The sequence below is a fragment of the Lepus europaeus genome, chromosome 7, assembly GCF_033115175.1.
Source record: "Lepus europaeus isolate LE1 chromosome 7, mLepTim1.pri, whole genome shotgun sequence".
Taxonomy (NCBI): Eukaryota; Metazoa; Chordata; class Mammalia; order Lagomorpha; family Leporidae; genus Lepus; species Lepus europaeus.
Window position 1 is genome coordinate 63,469,188 of NC_084833.1, and position 14,029 is coordinate 63,483,216.

General features: G+C 46.5%; 1 protein-coding gene across 1 annotated transcript in view; it reads left to right on the forward strand.

Moving 5' to 3' along the window:
• PAAF1 (proteasomal ATPase associated factor 1) overlaps window positions 1-6,920 on the forward strand; it is a 33,014-nt gene extending 26,094 nt beyond the window's left edge. Inside the window, exons 11-12 of the mRNA XM_062196696.1 lie at window positions 3,587-3,669; window positions 6,478-6,920. Of these exons, the coding sequence (XP_062052680.1) occupies window positions 3,587-3,669; window positions 6,478-6,555 (161 nt within the window). The 3' untranslated portion in view covers window positions 6,556-6,920. The remainder of the gene's footprint in view (window positions 1-3,586; window positions 3,670-6,477) is intronic.
• The last annotated feature ends 7,109 nt before the right edge of the window (window positions 6,921-14,029 follow it).

Below are 14,029 nucleotides of genomic sequence, written 5' to 3' on the forward strand. Positions count from 1 at the left end.
CTGCGGTGCCAGCCTGTATGTATCTCTAAGAGGTTATGATTCTTTTTTGGAAAAGGTTATTGTTACCAATAATGCACACAAGTGGGAAGTATTACCTCTTGTGACTGCATACTGGAGTATGGATTGACAGATAAATTTGGAAAGCAGTTTTTCAGATTTCCAGAGGGTTTGAAAAAGTTAATTAATTTTGACTTTTTTGTGGTCTTGTACAAAATCATGATCTCAAAAACAGAAAAAACTTTAAGATCTTCCTTTAAGCAGCATGCTTTCCACCATGTAAAACAGAAGTCTGCATTAAAATGATTAGTGGTAATTGAGTAAATGATTAAAATGCATCAAAATATTAGTGGTAATTATCTTCAATATGCGTGTTTTTTAATCTGTTCTTTATTTGGAATGCATTTTTTTTACAATCAACTCATTTTTTTATTTCCTTTTTTAAAAAATTATTTATTTATTTGAAAGACAGGGATAGATCTTTAATCTGCTAGTTTATTCCCCAAATGCCAACAACAGTCAGGGCCAGGCCAAAGTTAGGAACCAGGAACTCTATCCTGGTCTGCCTCATGGGTGGCATTGGCCAAGCACTTAGGTCATCATCTGCCTTCCAGGTGGATTAGCAGGGAGCTGGATCAGAAGCAGGGTAGCAGGGACTTGAACCAGCACTCCAGTATGGGGTGTGTGTATTCTAAGTGGTGGCTTAACCAGCACCACAATGCCTGCCCCTAATATTTTTTTTTAAGGTTAATTTATTTGTTTGAGAGGCAGAGTTACTGACAGAGAGAGGGAGAGACAGAGAGAGAGAGGTCTTCTTATTGCTGGTTCAATCCCCAAATGGCCACAACGGCTGGAGCTGGGCCATTCAGGAGCTAGGAACTTCTTCTGGATCTCCCTCATGGGTGCAGGGCCCAAGTACTTGGGCTATCTTCCACTGCTTTCCCAGACCATAGGCAGAGAGCTGGATCAGAAGAGGAGTAGCTGGGCTATATGGGATGCTGGTGCCGTAGGCAGAGGCTTAACCTACTATACCACTGTGCCAATCCCCCCTATTTTTAATATGTAACTTTTATGAGAGCATGTTATACTTTTTTTTAAAGAATTATTTATTTTATTTGAAAGTCAGAGTTACATAGAGAAGGAGAGGCAGAGAGAGAAGTCTTCCATCCACTGGTTCACTCCCCAATTGGCCACAATGCCTGGAGCTATGCCGATCCAGAGCCAGGAGCCTCCTCCAGGTTTCCCACGCAGATGCAGGGGCCCAAGGACTTGGGCCATCTTCCTCTGCTTTCCCAGGCCACAGCAGAGAGCTGGATTGGAAGTGGAGCAGCCAGGATTCAAACCGGCCCCCATATGGGATGCTGGCACTGCAGGTAGGGGCTTTACCTGTTACACCACAGTGCCGGCCCCTATACTTTTAGAATAAGTAAAAGAACAAAAACTACCTTATTAATAAGCAAGTTAAAGGTCATCCCAAATTTCTTTTTTTTTTTTAAAGATTTATTTATTTATTTGAAAGCTAGAGTTACATGGAGAGAGGGGAGAGGCAGAGAGAGTGAGGTCTTCCAAATGCTGGTTCACTGCCCAGTTGGCTGCAACAGCCGGAGCTGAGCCATTCTGAAGCCAGGAGCCAGGAGCTTCTTCCGGGTCTCCCACATGGGTGCAGGACTTGGGCCATCTTCTGCTGCTTTCCCAGGCCACAGCAGAGAGCTGGATTGGAAGTGGAGCAGCCAGGACTCAAACCGGTGCCCATTTGAGATGCCGGCACTGCAGGTGGTGGCTTTACCTACTACGCCACGACACCAGCCCCCAAATTTCATTTGTCCATTTTCTGTTGGGAACATTCATTCCTTTTACTTTTCTTTTTTTTTAAAAAAAAATTTATTGATTTGAGAGGTAGAATTACAGAGAAGGAGACAGAGAAAAAGGTTTTCCATCTGCTGGTTCACTGCCCAAATAGCTATAACTACTGGAGCTGGGCCAGTTCGAAGCCAGGAGCCAGGAGCTTCTTCTAGGTTTCCCACACAGGTGCAGGGGCCCAGGCACTCGGGCCATCTTCCGCTGCTTTCCCAGGCTAAAGCAGAACGCTGTATTGTAAAAGGAGCAGCCAGGATATGAATCGACACTCATCTGGAATGCCGGCCCCATAGGTGGAGGCTTAGCCTGCTCCACCACAGTGCTGGCCCATTATTTTATTTTCTTTGTAGAACTTTCCTCCTCCTGCTGATCAAGTTTATAGATTGAGGAACAGTCGGGGACATTCTTAAAACATTTCTTTTCTTTTCTTTTCTTTTTTTTTTTTTTGACAGATAGAGTTAGACAGTGAGAGAGAGAAAGGTCTTCTTTCCGTTGGTTCACCCCCCAAATGGCCGCTATGGCTGGAGCTACGCCAATCCAAAGCCAGGAGCCAGGTGCTTCCTCCTGGTCTCCCACGCGGGTGGAGGCGCCCAAGCATTTGGGCCATCCTCCACTGCCTTCCCAGTCTGCAGCAGAGAGCTGGACTGGAAGAAGAGCAGCCAGGACTAGAACCCGGCGCCCATATGGGATGCCGGTGCCACAGGCGGAGGATTAGCCAAGTGAGCCATGGCGCCGACCCCTCTTAAAACATTTCTATAGACAAATTTATTATTTAAAACATTGTTTGGGCCAGCATTATGACACAGTAGGTTAAGCCATTTTGAGTCCCAGCTCCTCCACTTCCTGTCCAGCTCCCTGCTAATTCACCTGGGAAAGCAGTGGAAGATGACCCAAGTCCTTGACCTCCTGCCACCCCTGTGGTAGACCTGGATGGAGTTCCAGGCTCCTGGCTTCTGCCTGGTCTTGTCTAGCCCCAGTTATTGCACGCATTTGGGGAGTGAACTAATGGGTGGAAGATTCTGTCTCTTTCTTTCTCTCTCTAACTTTTAAATAGTTTTTTAAATGTTTTTTAAAAAATGAAATAAATAAGAAAACATTGTTGAGGGTACGTTTGCAAACAAATGTGTAAGCCTGCAGTTGCATCGTCTGTGTCCTCGACAGGTGTCACTAGTCAGGCACTTCACACTGATCTGCACTTGGCCTTCAAATGCTCCTCAGCCCAGCATCCTAGGCAGTCACTGTAGATCATCATAGTTTTTTGTGTTTTTTTTTTGTATCATCATGTTTTATTTTCTAATTATTTGATTCATCAACATATTTTGTAAAAACAGAGGATAACATTGAATGGCACCTTTCCTCACATGCACAAAAGGTCTGTTTCCTGAATTAAGCACATTAGGTCAGTAGACACACTCACACATTTCCTTGTGAATTAATAGCCATATTCACAAATAAGTATAGAATGTATCATGCAGAAAAGAAGTCACATTGTATGTGGAAATTTGGAGTATTACTGTGTAAAGAGAGTCTTAAGATTCCTTTTGTTATAATTTCTTTTTTTTTTAACTTTTATTTAATGAATATAAATTTCCAAAGTACATAGTTTGAACACACAATAAAGCTTATTACCATTCTGTGTCTTTAGGCTAATAATACATATAGATAAAAACAATGAGTCTTTTTAACTCTTTTGAATGCAACATTCTCTTCAGTTATCTAAATTTTCTTTTAGGTGACGGAAGCTGTTTCATCGTTCAGCAAGACTTAGACTACGTCATTGAGCTCACTGGAGTGGACTGTGACCCTGTGTACAAGGTACAGACCCAAGAACACCACGCCTGGGTGATTCTCCCCCTGGGATTGAGAGCTTTGAAAGAACTGAGTCTGGCCACCTTGTGGTCATCAGAGTTGCTACAATTGCATAAGCAGTATGCTAGGATGGAAAGAAATCAAGGTTTTGTTTGAGTCAGAAGTGACTTTGTCACCTACTGACTCTAGAAGCTTGGAAATTATTTCACTTCTTCAATCTGAACTCTTATGTGGAGTGAGGAGAGTAATGAGATAATGCATATGAAAGCTTTGTAAATGCATTCTAGAAATATTAGCAGTTATTATTTAAAATTCAGGATTGACTCCCACATTTTTATTAGAGTGGGAAGAGAAAAACAAAAAGGGAACTAACACCAGACATTGATTGTGCTACATGTTTTACAAGGATTATCTTGTCTAGTGTTTGTTACCATTCCTTGAAACAATCAGTAGTATTCCTATTTTTTCTTAGAATTTTTAGAAAGTTACATAATTCATCTGTACCTGTGAAAATTCAAACATAAGAATTATGCAGACTTGAAAGTCTGCTTTAAGACCTTTGTAATTGGGGCCGGTGCTGTGTTGTAGTAGGTTATTCCTCTGTAGTGTCAGCATCTCATATGGATGCCAGTTGGAGTCCTGGCTGCTCCACTTTTGATCCAGCCCCCTGCTAATGGCCTGGGAAACCAATGGAAGGTAGCCCAGGTGCTTGGGTGCCTGTATCCACATAGGAAACCTGGAAGAAGCTCCTGGCTCCTGGCTTTGGATTGGCCCAGCCAGCCTTTGTGGCCGTTTGGGGAGTGAACCTGTCTCTGTCTCTCCCTCTCTGTGCCTCTTGAATAAATAAATAAATCTTTAAAAAAAAAAACCCAAAAAACCCTTTTTAGTTCCATTCATCTTTCTAGCAGTAACTAGCAGTAACAGTTTTACTGAACTCTTTCAAGACCATTTTTGGATAATGTACATAGTTACATCTTCTATTTATTTATTCACTCATTCATTTAAAAGAGTTACAGAGAGGGAGAGGCAGTGGCAGAGAGAGAAAAGTCCTCCATCTGTTGATTCACTCTCCAAATGGTCACAGTGGCCAAGGGTTGGGCCAGACCAAAGCCAGGAGCCAGGAGCTTCCTCCAAGTCTCCCATGTGGGTACAGGGATCCAAGCACTTGGGTCATCTGCTTCTGCTTTCCCAAGCACACTAGCAAGGAACTGAATCAGAAGTAAAGCAGCCAGGAGCAGCCAGAACTCGAACCAGCGCCCAGATAGGATGCCGGTACTGCAGGCGGCAGCTTAGCACACCGTGCCACAGCACCAGCATCTTCTTATTCGTGAAAAAATAATACAGTTTTTGTCTTTAGTTTGTATATAAATAGGATCATCCCATATATATTACCCTGTGGCTTATTTATTTATTTTTCTTTTTTTTATGATGTGACAATTTTATTTATTTATTTATTTGAAAGTCAGAGTTACACAGAGAGAGGAGAGGTAGAGAGAGAGAGGTTGGTCTTCTACCTGATGGTTCACTCCCCACTTGGCCGCAACGGCCGGAGCTGCGCCGATCCGAAGCCAGGAACCAGGAACCTCCTCGGGGTCTCCCACGCGGGTGCAGGGGTCCAAGGACTTGGGCCATCTTCTACTGCTTTCCCAGGCCATAGCAGAGAGCTGGATCAGAAGAGGAGCCGCCGGTACTAGAACCGGTGCCCATATGGGATGCCAGTGCTTCAGGCCAGGGTGTTAACCCACTGCGCCACAGCGCCAGCCCCTATTTATTTATTTTTCATACAACATCTTGGAACTCTTTTCAGGTAAATGCATACTTTAAAGTTCCTGCATAGCGCTCTGTATTGTGAATTAGCCTGTTATTTCCATCTTACCAGTGAAGAGGCTGAGGCCCGAAGGGATGGAGAAAGTTGTACTAGGAAATGCAGTCATGTGGCAACAAACCTGAGCTTAAATTCATTCCAGAATTTGTGCCATTTCCATTATGTTAGTGGTTCCTGCGTTACTTTGAGAAATTGAAGTCCTCCTCAGAAAAAAAGGCTCATATTTAGGACTTCCTTGTATACAATGTTACATGGTTCCGGGATACCACGCCCATCTTGTACCATTTCCTCCCTACTTGCATGGTCTCTGCACTCACCCAAGCACTGATGGACAGCATTCCTCTGACACCAGTTAGTTTCTGTATTCTGTAGTCATGAGTAACCGTTGACCTTGGCCTGAGATTTTATAAATATATATTATGGCTGTGGTTGCTCACCTGCCTGTGGAGTCATTGAAGCTTCTCAGACTCCCTTGGACTAATGGGGGTCAGTGACAAGGCTGCATTATTTTATATTTTATTTTTTAAATTTTTAAATTTTATTTGTTTAATTTTTTAAAATTAAAATTTTTTTTTTTTATTTTAAAGGTTTATTTATTTACTTGAAAGTCAGAATTACACAGAGAGAGAAGGAGAAGTAGAGAGAGAGAAAGAGAGAGAGAGAGAGGTCTTCATCCGCTGGTTTACTCCCCAAATGGCCGCAGCGGCCGGAGCTGAGCTGATCCAAAACCAGGAGCCAGGAGCTTCTTCTGGGTCTCCCACATGGGTGCAGGGACTCAAGGACTTGGGCCATCTTCTACTGCTTTCCCAGGCCATAGCAGAGAGCTGGATCAGAAGTGGAGCAGCTGGAACTAGAACCGGCGCCCATATGGATGCCGGCACTGCAGGTGGCAGCTTTACCCACTACGCCACAGCTCCGGCACAAAGCTTGCATTATTTTAAATGGGAGAATCTTGGGCTTTCTTTGAGATGTGAACTCTTGTGTTCTAGGTAGCCACATGGGAGAAACAGATCTACACATGCTGTCGAGATGGTCTTGTGCGACGCTATCAGCTTTCTGACCTCTGACCCCTTGGAAGGAGAATTCCCAGTTACTGAAAAGGATTGAGCCTGGATCAACAATGAGCAGAAACTTCACTGGCCCTTCCCCAGGTCCATTTCCCCGTAGTGCCTGGGTGCCCCTTGGAAGCCCCAGAAAATCAGCTGTACTGGCCCTCGAGGAACTGTCATCCCCGGACGCGTGAGTCAGAAGCTCCCATTTGCTCACTGCCTTTGCCCCCACTTCTCCTTGTGTAAACTCAGCCCAGCTACACAGTACAAATATGTGGATGCTCACAGTTTGTTCTCATACCAGTTATATTAAAAATGTTTACAATGAACAGACAACTAAAGCCATTTCTCTGGAGAAAATAAAGAAAATATGTCTGGAGGAACCTGACTTTGAAAAGCTTTGTTAAATACTCCTATTCCAGCAAAATGCAGCCAGGCGATGGAAGTCTTTCCTCAGCATTCCTGTGACCTGGCTGTTGGGAGGACTGCGCGGCAGGAGCAGGGAATGGCCCAGAGGCAGCAGCCTGGGAGAGCCTGACGCAGTGAGGGTGACCAACCGTCAAGTTGGCCTGCAACTCAGGGACTTTCAGTGACATGGACTTGTGGTATCAAAACTGGGGCTGGCCCTGCCAGGCCAACATGGTTGGTCAGCTTAGGTGCATGTATAAGTAAGGAAGTTGAATCCTCATCAGTGTAAAGCAGTGTCAGTATCACCCAGGAACTTGTTGGAAGTGGAGCCAGACCCCAATCAGAAGTTCTGTGGATACCCAGGACTGTGTGTGTGTGTGTGTATTTGTGTGTTTTAAGACTTCCTTATTTGAAAGGCAGAGTGACACAGAGAAGGAGAAGCAGAGATCTTCCATTTGCTAGTTCACTCCTGAAATGTCTACACCTGCTGGGGGCTGGGCCAGCTGAAGCCAGAAGCCAGGAAATCCATTTGAATCTCCGTGTGGGTGGTAGAAACCCATGTACTTGGGCCATCTTCAGTTGCTTTTCCCAGGCACATTAGCAGGGCCCTGGATTGGAAGCAGAGCAGCCAGGGCTGGAATCAGCACTCTGAAATGGGATTTCAGTGTTACAGGCAGTCCTACTGTGCCACAGTGCCGGCCCCAGGAATCTGTTTTAACAAATCCGCCAAGTGTACTAACATTTGAGAGCCACTGACCTAGAGGAAAAGATGGTGAAGAGCGTATAGCTGGAACCAGGGTTCCTGGGACAACAAGACTGACTTGTGGGAGATGCATCCAGAGAATTCTGCGGGGCCCAAATGAAGAAGGAGCTTTAATGTCAGGTAAGGAGCTTGGACTTCCCTCGGTCCACAGTGGGGAACCACTGAAGGTTTTAAGCAAGGAAATGGCATGGTCACCTGTTTTTGTCCCTAAGCAAGAAGTAGAATTGTGTATATTTCATGATTGATTTTCACTTAGCATCTCAAGATCTTTCCATCTCAGCATATTTTTTAAATTTTTATTTACGGGGCCAGTGCTGTGGCGCAGTAGGTTACTCCTCTGCCTGCAGTGCCAGCATCCCATATGGGCGCCGGTTCAAATCCCGGCTGCTCCTCTTCCGATCCAGCTCTCTGCTCTCTGCTGTGGCCTGAGAAGGCAGTGGAGGTTGGCTCAAGTCCTAGGGCCCCTGCATGCACGTGGGAGACTGGAAGAAGCTCCTGGCTCCTGGCTTCAGATCAGCGTAGCTCTGGCCATTGTGGCATTTGGGGAGTGAACCAGCGGACAGAAGACCTTTCTGTCTCTCCTTCTCACTGTCGTAACTCTACCTTTCAAATAAATAAAATCTTTTTAAAAAAGTATTTATTTATTTTCATTTTAATTGAAAGGCAGAAAGAGAAAAAGATCTTTCACCTCCTGGCTCACTGCTCAGATGCCTACAACAGCTGGTGCTAGGCCAAGCTGAAGCAAGGAGCCAAGAATTCAGTCTGGATCTCTCATGTGGGTGGCAGGGTCCCAGATGTTTGAATCACCACAGCTGCCTCCCAGGGTGTGCATTAACAGGAAACTGGAATTGGAAGCAAAGCTGGGACTCAAACCCAGGCACTCTATGGGATGCGGATATTCTACCTGCTGTGCCAAACTCCTGCCCCTAAAAAAACACAACAACAACAACAAAAAAAGGGATTTAAAGTTAAGATAAAGGGGGCCAGCATTGTGGTATAGCTGCTAAGGCTGCCATTTGTGACACCAGCATCCCATATGGACTTCAGTTCAAGTCCTGGCTACTCCTCTTCTGCTCCAGCTCCCTGCGAATGGCCTGAGAAAAGCAATGGAGGATGGCTCAAGTGCTTGGTCCCCTGCTACCCTTGTGGGAGACCCAAATGAATCATCTGGCTCAGCCCCGGCTGTTGCAGCCACTTGGGGAGTGAACCAGTGGATGGAAGATCGCTCTCACTCTGTAACTCTGCCTTTCAAATAAATAAAATAAATTTTAAAAAAAAGTTAAGGTAAAGTTCTGTTCTCAAGAGACCAAACCCTTGGTTTACACCTTAGTCAATCTTCAGAGCCTTTTAGTATATACACCAGGTATACCACAGTCATGAGCCGGTGGCAGAAGGCCTCTGTGATGAGAGTAATTTCATTTTAAGGAGTGGTTTGTGATAGGTAGACCGGAGGAGCATGTTCCAGAGTTTGGAAACCTTGCCTCCTGGGAGGCCCCCGGTGAACCTCTCAGAGATCAGATCAGGTAACAGGAGGAGGGAGGGTATGGCTGACACGTGTGGTGAAGGAATGTAACTATTACATGTTGTGGTCCCAGTCATGAGTCCCTGTTCATAGGTCTGCAGAGTTCACGTCCTGGCCGTGATAGAGGCAGCAGCCCTTGACAGCCGCTCTGACACCCAGTCCCGAAGAGGAGTGCAGGCAGCTCTCAGGTGCACCGCAGCGCTGTCCGCTGTGAACGGACGAGCCCCGGCGCGCAGCGTGGAAGGAAAAGCTTCTCTTTTCCTCCGGGGTTGAGGACTGCATGGGTAAGGATGTGGGAGCAGTTCCCGTGGGCCGCGCGCAGTGAAACTGTGGGGAGCCCTGTGTCTTGGCTGCCGATGCCCCCTGGTGACTTTGTGAGAAGCACCTCTCTGAGCCCTGAGAAGCAGGCAGAAGCCTCTGCGGCTCGGTCCTCCCAGGGGCCTCGAAGCAGGGGAAGCTTTTCTTTCTGAGCAAGTCTCTCGGTGAGTACATTTTACTTTTTCTTTTTAAATAGCTTCAAACTTGTAGAGAAGTTGCAACAATACACAAAGGAACCCAGTATACCCCCTCCCAGTTCTCCCACTTGTTAACTTTTTATTAGGTTTGCTATATACATATGCACACACAGGTTATATATGCTGTGTATATTTTCCCTGACTCACCTGCCAGTAATAAGCAGTCGTTGAATCCTGTTACCCTACCACAGTTCAGCGTGTACACATTTGCTAAAGCAAAGGCCGCTCCTGCATCACCACAGTACAGCTGTCAGAACTGGGAAATCCGGATGGATCCTGAACTCAGCCGACCTGCAAATCTCACTCAGTTTTGCCAGTTGCCCCGGCAGTGTCTTTTAAATCACCCTTGCCTGTGTGCTCCAGGATCTAAACCCAGCTCGCAGGTTTGCATTTATTTGCGTTCTGTCCGGAGCAGTGGCTCAGTTCATGACCAGGGTGTTTTTGCAGAACGAGCGCCATTTGTAGAACTCTTGGGTTGAGTTTGTCTGATGTTTCTATGAGTAGATTGAGGTTCTGCATTTTTGCAAGGTCACCACAAAGAGATTCTGTATCCTAAGAGCATCATATTGGGAGCCACATGATGTTGCTTTGTCTCATAACTTAAATTTAAGGTTAATTTTTTATTTGAAAGGCAGGTGACAGAGACAGAGAAAGAGAAAATTTCCCATCCTCTGGTTCACTCCCCACATGGAGAAAATGGCCGGGGCTGGGCCAGGCCAAAGCCAAGAGCCTGGAACTCCATCTGGGTGTCCCACATGTATGGCAGGGACCCCATCCCTTGGGCCATCAGCTGCTGCTTTCCCAGGTACATTGGGAGGCAGGTGGATCTGGTTCAGAAGTCCAGCAGCCAGGACTTCAACCTGCGCTCACATGGGGTGCTGGCATCGTAGACAGTGACTTAATCTGCTGTGCCACTACGTGAACCCCAAGGTTTGGTCACTTTCTGACCACTCAACTCACCCAAAACCTATACTTTATCTCTTAGCTCTTAAATTGGTTTTGTTCTGTCCTTTGGCCCAAGTTCAAATACACCTAAAGTAGGCCTTTTGCCTCCAGTAAGGGGCAGGCCCTCTGCTGTAACTGGTTTCAGAGACCAGGACAGTTCATAATACCTCGGCACGAGTGTCTGAGATGTCCTCGGGGGCCAAGCTTTTCCCTCCACTCAGGGATGAGACTTAAAACACAGCCCTCCTCGTTCTCCATACGCTCAGACTAGATCTGAGGGCCTGTTTCCACTTGACAGGCACACAGGGCTGAGTGAAAGAGAAATGAAGATACTCCTGGGAAAAAGAAGGGGAGGAGGAAAGGAGGAGAAAAAAGAAAAACAAGAGGGGCCGTGGTGTGCTCTGTCCAGGGAGCAGTGGCCCAGACACAAGCTTGTGCCACTGCAGAAGTGCTACACATGGCACAGCTGTCCCTACAGACCGGCAGGGAAATGATGAACTGTTCAGTCCAGGGTCTACAGAGTTGGCTACCTAGCAGGAAAATAGGGAAAACTTACTTGGGGTGGCGCTGTGGTGCAGCAGGTTAAAGCCCTGGCCTGCAGTGCCGTTATCCCTTATGTCCATTCTAGTCCTGGCTGCTCCTCTTCTGATCCAGCTCTTTGCTATGGCCTACGAACGCAGTGGAAAACAGCCCAAGTCCTCGGGCCCCTGCACCCACATGGGAGACCCAGAAGAAGCTCCTGGCTCCTGACTTGAATCGGCTCAGCTCTGGCCATTGCAAGCATCCGGGGAGTGAACCAGCGGATGGAAGACCTCTCTGTCTCTACCTCTCTCTGTAACTCTTTATCAAATAAATAAAACAAAGCTGAAAGAAAGAAAGAAAGAAAGAAAGAAAGAGAGAGATTTGCAACACACACACGTTCTAAGTGGATTAAAGATTTAAAAGTGAAACATACTTGGAAGAACATATGTAGGTGAAGATCTTTAAGACCTCACATAGGAAGTTAACTAGGCACAAAAAAATAAAACCAAAAAGGAAAGATTGATAAATCCGACCTCATTTAAAGAAAGGTGAAGGGCCGGAGTTGTGGCTCAGTGTAAGCTGCTGTCTACAATGCCAGCAGCCCATGCGGGTGCCGTTTTGAATCCCTGAAGCTGTGTTTCCTGCCTGGCTCCCTGCTAATGCACCTGGGAAAGCAGGGGAGGATGGCCCAAGTCTTGGGACCCTGCACCCATGTGGGGGTCCTGGAGGGAGTTCCAGGCTCCTGGCTTCAGCCTGCCCCAGCCCCAGCCATTTGCAGCTATTTGGGGAGTGAGCCAGCAGATGGAAGATTTCTCTCGCTCTCGCTCTGTGTGTGTGTGTGTGTGTGTCTCCCAAGCTGTAACTCTAGCTTTCAAATAAGTTCTTTGAAGGGTCAGCATTGTGGCGCAACAGATCAAGCTGCTGTCTGCAAGGCTGGCATCTCACAATAGCGCTGGTTTGAGTTCCAGTTGCTCGATTCCGATCCAGCTCCTTTCTAGTGCACCTGGAAAAGCAGTGGATGATGGTCCAGTTGGGCCCATTCCACCCATGTGGGAGATGGATTTGGCCTGGAGCCTTCAGCACTGGCCAACATGGCCTCCTGGGGAGTAAACCATGGAATGTCAGGTATCTCTCTGTCTCCCCCTCACCGTCACTCTGCCTTTCAAATAAAGAAAAATTTTTTAAAGAAAAGTGAAAAGATAAGCTACAAACTAATAAAGGGTATGTGTTTCATATTACCAATAAAGAATTTATTCTCAGATAACATAAAAAGCTGTGATTCAATCAAAGAAAAATTAATATAGCCTAGCAGGAAAACAGGCAAAAAGCAAACTCCACTTCAATAGGCATTTTACAGTGAGGAAAAACAAATCATCAATAAATTTGAAAAGTTGCTAAACCAAGAAATGCAAATCAGAATGAGATGGTGGGGCCAGCACTGTGACACAGCGGGTTAACGCCCTGGCCTGAAGCGCCAGCATCCCATATGGGTGCTGGTTCTAGTCCTGGCTGCTCCTCTTCCAATCCAGCTCTCTGCTATGGCCTGGGAAAGCAGTAGAAGATGGCCCAAGTGCTTGGGCCCCTGCACCCATGTGGGAGACCCTGAAGAAACTCCTGGCTCCTGGCTTTGGATCGGCGCAGCTCTGGCCATTGCGGCCATCTGGGAGTGAACAAGGGGATGGAAGACCTCTCTGTCTCTACCTCTCTCTGTAACTCTTTATCAAATAAATAAAACAAATCTTTAAAAAAAAAAAAAAGAAAGAGATGCCAGGGCTGCCACTTGCTGAAGCAATTAAGATGCCCCTTTGGACGACCAGATTCCATGGTGGAGCCCCAGGGTTTGAGTCCTTACTGCAGTTCCAGGTCAAGTTTCCTGCTAATGGTATGCACCCTGGGAAGGAGCAGTGGTTGCTCAAGTACTTGGGTCCCTGCCACCGCTTAGGAGACCCAGATGGAATTCTAAGCTTCTGGCTTTGGCCTGGCTCAGCTCTAGCTTCTGTGGTCATTTGGTGACTGGACCAACAAATGCAAGACCATTCTCTGTCTCCTTTCTCTCACTCTCTTTCATATGTGATTAGTTAACTAATTTTATACAGTAAAACGAAGGGGCAGGTGTTGTGGCACAGCAGATTAAACTGCCACTCAGGACACCTGCGTCCTGTATCAGAGCACCTGGTTCAAGCCCTGGCTACCTTGTGCTGCTCACCCAGCTTCCTGCTACTATGCCTAGGAAGCAGCAGATCGTGGCCCAAGTGCTGGGGTTCCAGCCACTCAGGTGGGAAACCCAAATGGAGTTTCTGGCTCCTGGCTTTGGCCTGGCCTGACCCTGGCTGCTGTGGGAATTTGGAGGGTGAAACAGATCTGTTTGTGTGTGTGTGTGACTCTACCTTGCAAATAAATAAACCTTGAAAATAAATTGAGATGTTACTTTACACTTAGGATATTGACAAACGTTTAAAAACTTGGCATCCAGGGTTGGTAAGGGGCTGGTGTTGTGGCACAGCAGGTTAAGCCACCAGTTGTGACACCGGCACCCCATAGCCTGGTTCCAGTCCCGGCTACTCTGCTTCCAATCCGGCTTCCTGCTAATGCATCCTGGGAGGCAGCAGATGATGGCTTAAGTGCTTGGGTCTCTGCCACCCACATGGGAGACCCAGATGGAGTTCTAGGTTTCTGGGTTTAGCCTGATGTAACCCTGACTGTTGCAGGCATGTGGGGGCTAAACCAGCTGGTGGAAAATCTCTCTCTCTCTACCTTTCAAGTAGATGAAAACATTTTTTAAAGGAGAAAAAAACATACAAGTTTATATATATATAT